The sequence below is a fragment of the Pistacia vera genome, unplaced genomic scaffold, assembly GCF_008641045.1.
Source record: "Pistacia vera cultivar Batoury unplaced genomic scaffold, PisVer_v2 Contig189, whole genome shotgun sequence".
Classification (NCBI taxonomy): Eukaryota; Viridiplantae; Streptophyta; class Magnoliopsida; order Sapindales; family Anacardiaceae; genus Pistacia; species Pistacia vera.
The window spans coordinates 585,455-588,963 of record NW_022195989.1 but is presented as its reverse complement, the minus strand read 5'-3'; the positions used below and the strand labels follow the sequence as shown (position 1 = coordinate 588,963).

General features: G+C 37.1%; 1 protein-coding gene across 1 annotated transcript; it reads left to right on the top strand.

The window, feature by feature from the left end:
- The first annotated feature begins 525 nt into the window (after positions 1-525).
- LOC116127119 (anthocyanidin 3-O-glucosyltransferase 6-like) lies at positions 526-945 on the top strand. Its single transcript, XM_031412788.1, has one exon. The coding sequence runs from the start codon at positions 526-528 to the stop codon at positions 943-945; it is 420 nt and encodes a 139-aa protein (XP_031268648.1).
- The last annotated feature ends 2,564 nt before the right edge of the window (positions 946-3,509 follow it).

The following is a 3,509-nucleotide window of genomic DNA, read 5'->3' as shown; positions in this document are numbered from 1 at the left end:
TTACTTTGGATTTTTTATGTTCTTTTGTTTTTGCTTCATTCTCCTTGGAACGAGTTTTCGATATGTTGGTCGATGTGATGCTCTAACGGATGTTCACAAGAATCAATTAATTCAAAATTTTGTAATTTCATTTTCCCTTTTTTTTTTTTTGAGAATATCAATTATAATTGTGACAGGCACAAATGTTACATGGATTGCAGAACTCAAAAAGACCATATTCTCCCTCTAGCACATACTCATCTGCAATCAAGCAGCATGATCATGGAGTGGCCAGGTGAATTGACGCCATTTGCTAGTTTGCACCAATGTTCCTCTGCGGACCATATGAATTAAACCTAGGAGATTGAAGGAGCTACAGCAGTTGACCTTCAACCAGACATTATAAGTTCCAAGTTCCAACCTTGTTTTCTCTTCCTTCAAAACAAGGTTTTGCCTTTTGCGTACTTGGAGAAAGATTGGTCTATGATAGTGTTTGAGCAAGCAAGGAGGTTCTGAAGGGTTAAGGGTATTGTTGTAAATTCATTCATGGAGCTGGAGTCTAATATGATAAAGTCTTTCTCAAATGGTGAAACCAACATCCCACGTGTTTATTCTATAGGACTCATTTTGAATCTTGCGGGTGATAGCATTGATTTAGGGTCAGGTGGGTCCAAAATAAAAGCAGAAATCATGGAGTGGCTTGATGATCAGCCACCATCGTCGGTTGTGTTCCTATGCTTTGGGAGCATGGGAAGTTTCGATAAGGATCAGGTGAAAGAGATTGCTTGTGCACTCGAGCAGAGTGGGCATCGGTTCTTATGGTCCCTACGTCAACCTCCACCAAAGGGTCAGTTCGCCATACCGGGTGACTACACAAATCCAACGGACGTGCTGCCAAAAGAATTTCTCGATCGAACAGTTAAGATTGGAAAAGTAATCGAATGGACTCCACAAGTGCAATCTTAATTTTACTTTGTCATAAAATTATAAAACTATTGATGTTCAAGATTTGACATTGGCATAATTTGGATGGATTCTCTTGGTTTCTTGTTTTCAATATGTTGGTCGATGTCATGCTCTAACGGAGGTTCACAAGACATCTTTGTCTGAAATATTTGAACATAAATCACTAAAGTAAGGTTAGATTCGTTAGAGTCTAAAAAGTAATACTCAGCTACTTTTCAATTTCCAGTTATTTGAACACATACATGTCTTCTCCTTATTAGCAAAGTATTTACATCATCACTGACTTATTGTCTTGTTTACATAAATGGTTTTACTTCAATTAATTTCTATTTAAAATCCATTAACTTTCATTGAATTTTACTCTCAAAACTCAAAAACACAATAACCAGCTTCAATGAACAAGAAAGCCAACCTCGTCTTCATCCCTACACCAGGCGTAGGCCACCTCGGCTCCACTGTGGAGCTGGCCAAGCTCCTCATCCACCGCCACCAACGCATCTCCATCACGGTCTGACTCCAAAGTTAACACCTATCTAAACTCACTCTCTGTTAGCAACCGCATCAACTTCGTTCATCTCCCAAGCGATGACATTCAAGGATTCGACCCAGAAGCTTCTTCACTTCATTCATTGAACATCGTAAACTCCTCGTCAAAGAAGCAGTCTCTAAGCTAGTTCACTCCGAGTTAGCCTCCCATGACTCACCTTGACTTGCCGGGTTTTTCCTCGACATGTTTTGTACTAGCATGACTATTGGATTATTAGTATAATCAATTAATTAGTTTAGTTAGCTAGTTAATCTGTCAGTTAGTTAGTTAAGTGGTTTAGTTAATTGGTTAAATAGTTAGTTAGTTGTTATGGTTAATTAAATGTGATTGACTAATTATGGTTACTTGTATATATATATATATAAGTTGTTCTTCTGGTAAACGGATCCCTTTAAGCTGAATAAAAAAAATTCTCTTCTCTCAAATGCAATTTGTTCATGTATCAGAACAGTGTTTTTTCGGTGGTCAGATCTTTTGTTGTTGATCTGGCCTTTTTCGATCAGATCCACTGTGGATCTAGCCGAAAAATGATATATTGACGTATTACCGGTCAGATCCAATCGATAGTACGCCATTATACTAGATTTTGGCTACCTTTTTGTGGTGTTGATCGGAATCTGACAAATGTGGGTTATAAGGATGTTTTTGTCAATTTCTAAATTTTTTTCGATGAATGTTTAGTCAAATTAATAAACTTAAGGAATTTAAAAATAGTTGAATAAAATATAATAACATTTTTAGGAAAATAAATTGGTATTTTGGAAATAGTATAAGTAGAATAGTGAAAAATATTAAACCAAACGGACCTAGACTTCTGCAAATTCAAATCTCCTTCCAAAATTCATCTGTCCTAAATTTGCAAACCAAACAATAACCAGCTAAGGTGGCATATGCCATGTAGGATACCGCATCATGAAATAAAAAAAATGGTGTATCCATACTTAAAAACAAAAATTTAATGAAATAAAATAAGAAAATGAAGTATAATAAGACAAGAGATATTAAAGTCTTTTTCTGTTATACACCCATTAATGTGTCTCATTCTCACGTTGGTTTCCACACATCCGTCGATATTATTAAACAAACAAGTAAAATTATAGTTACAAAAGTAGTATACCAAATTCGTATACCAAATAACATGATATAATCATGATGGTTGATTAATATAAATTATATCATATTATTCGATATATAAATTCAGTACACTCTATTGTTAATTCTATTATTTTCCTAAACAAATCTTTCACTACAAATGAAAAAGCACTACAATGATAATTGAACCATTAAACAACACCACATTTATGATGAGTCAGTTATCGAGTTCACTGAAACAGGGACGTGTGTTTATCTTGGCCCACTCGCCCCGTGACAGGGGCAGGCACAATAATAACTCAATGCCTTCAGATATGGACGGTCGAGATGATAATTTTAAAAAAATTATTTTGATTTACAAGCGTGATCTCGCCGCCTAAGCCGGCGGCGACCAGGCCACATTTTTTATTCCTTTATTATTTAATAAATATTTTTCTCATAAACTGGCATAGTAATTATATCATCATCTTCATCAGCCCTTTGTCCTGTATATAACTGTCCATCAACTTTGTCAGTAAACAAAAGTACAAAACAAAAGGATGAAGAAAGCTGAGCTACTGTTGATCCCTTCATCGGGCGTCGGCCACGTTGTAACGATGGTGGAGATGGCAAAGCTTCTGGTCCACTGTGACCACCGCCTCTCCATCACCGTCCTCGTCATGCAGCTTCCCTTCGACACCAAATTCCCCGTCTACCTTCATTCACTCTCTCTCTCTCCACTCAACCCGAACTTCAAAATCATTCAACTCGCAGAAGTCAATCTTCCCCTTCAAAATCATCTTCTCGTGTAAGCTTCATGGATTCATTCGTCAAAAGCCATTAACCCCTCGTCAAAGAAGCAGTCACTAAGCTAATTCAGACAGAGTCAGCCTCTGGTGGCTCACCTCGACTCGCCGAGTTCGTTCTCGATATGTTCTGTGCGGAC

What these genes read in the sequence shown, in the direction of transcription:
- LOC116127119 (XM_031412788.1), top strand. Translation starts at nt 526, where the DNA reads ATGGAGCTGGAGTCTAATATGATAAAGTCTTTCTCAAATGGTGAAACC.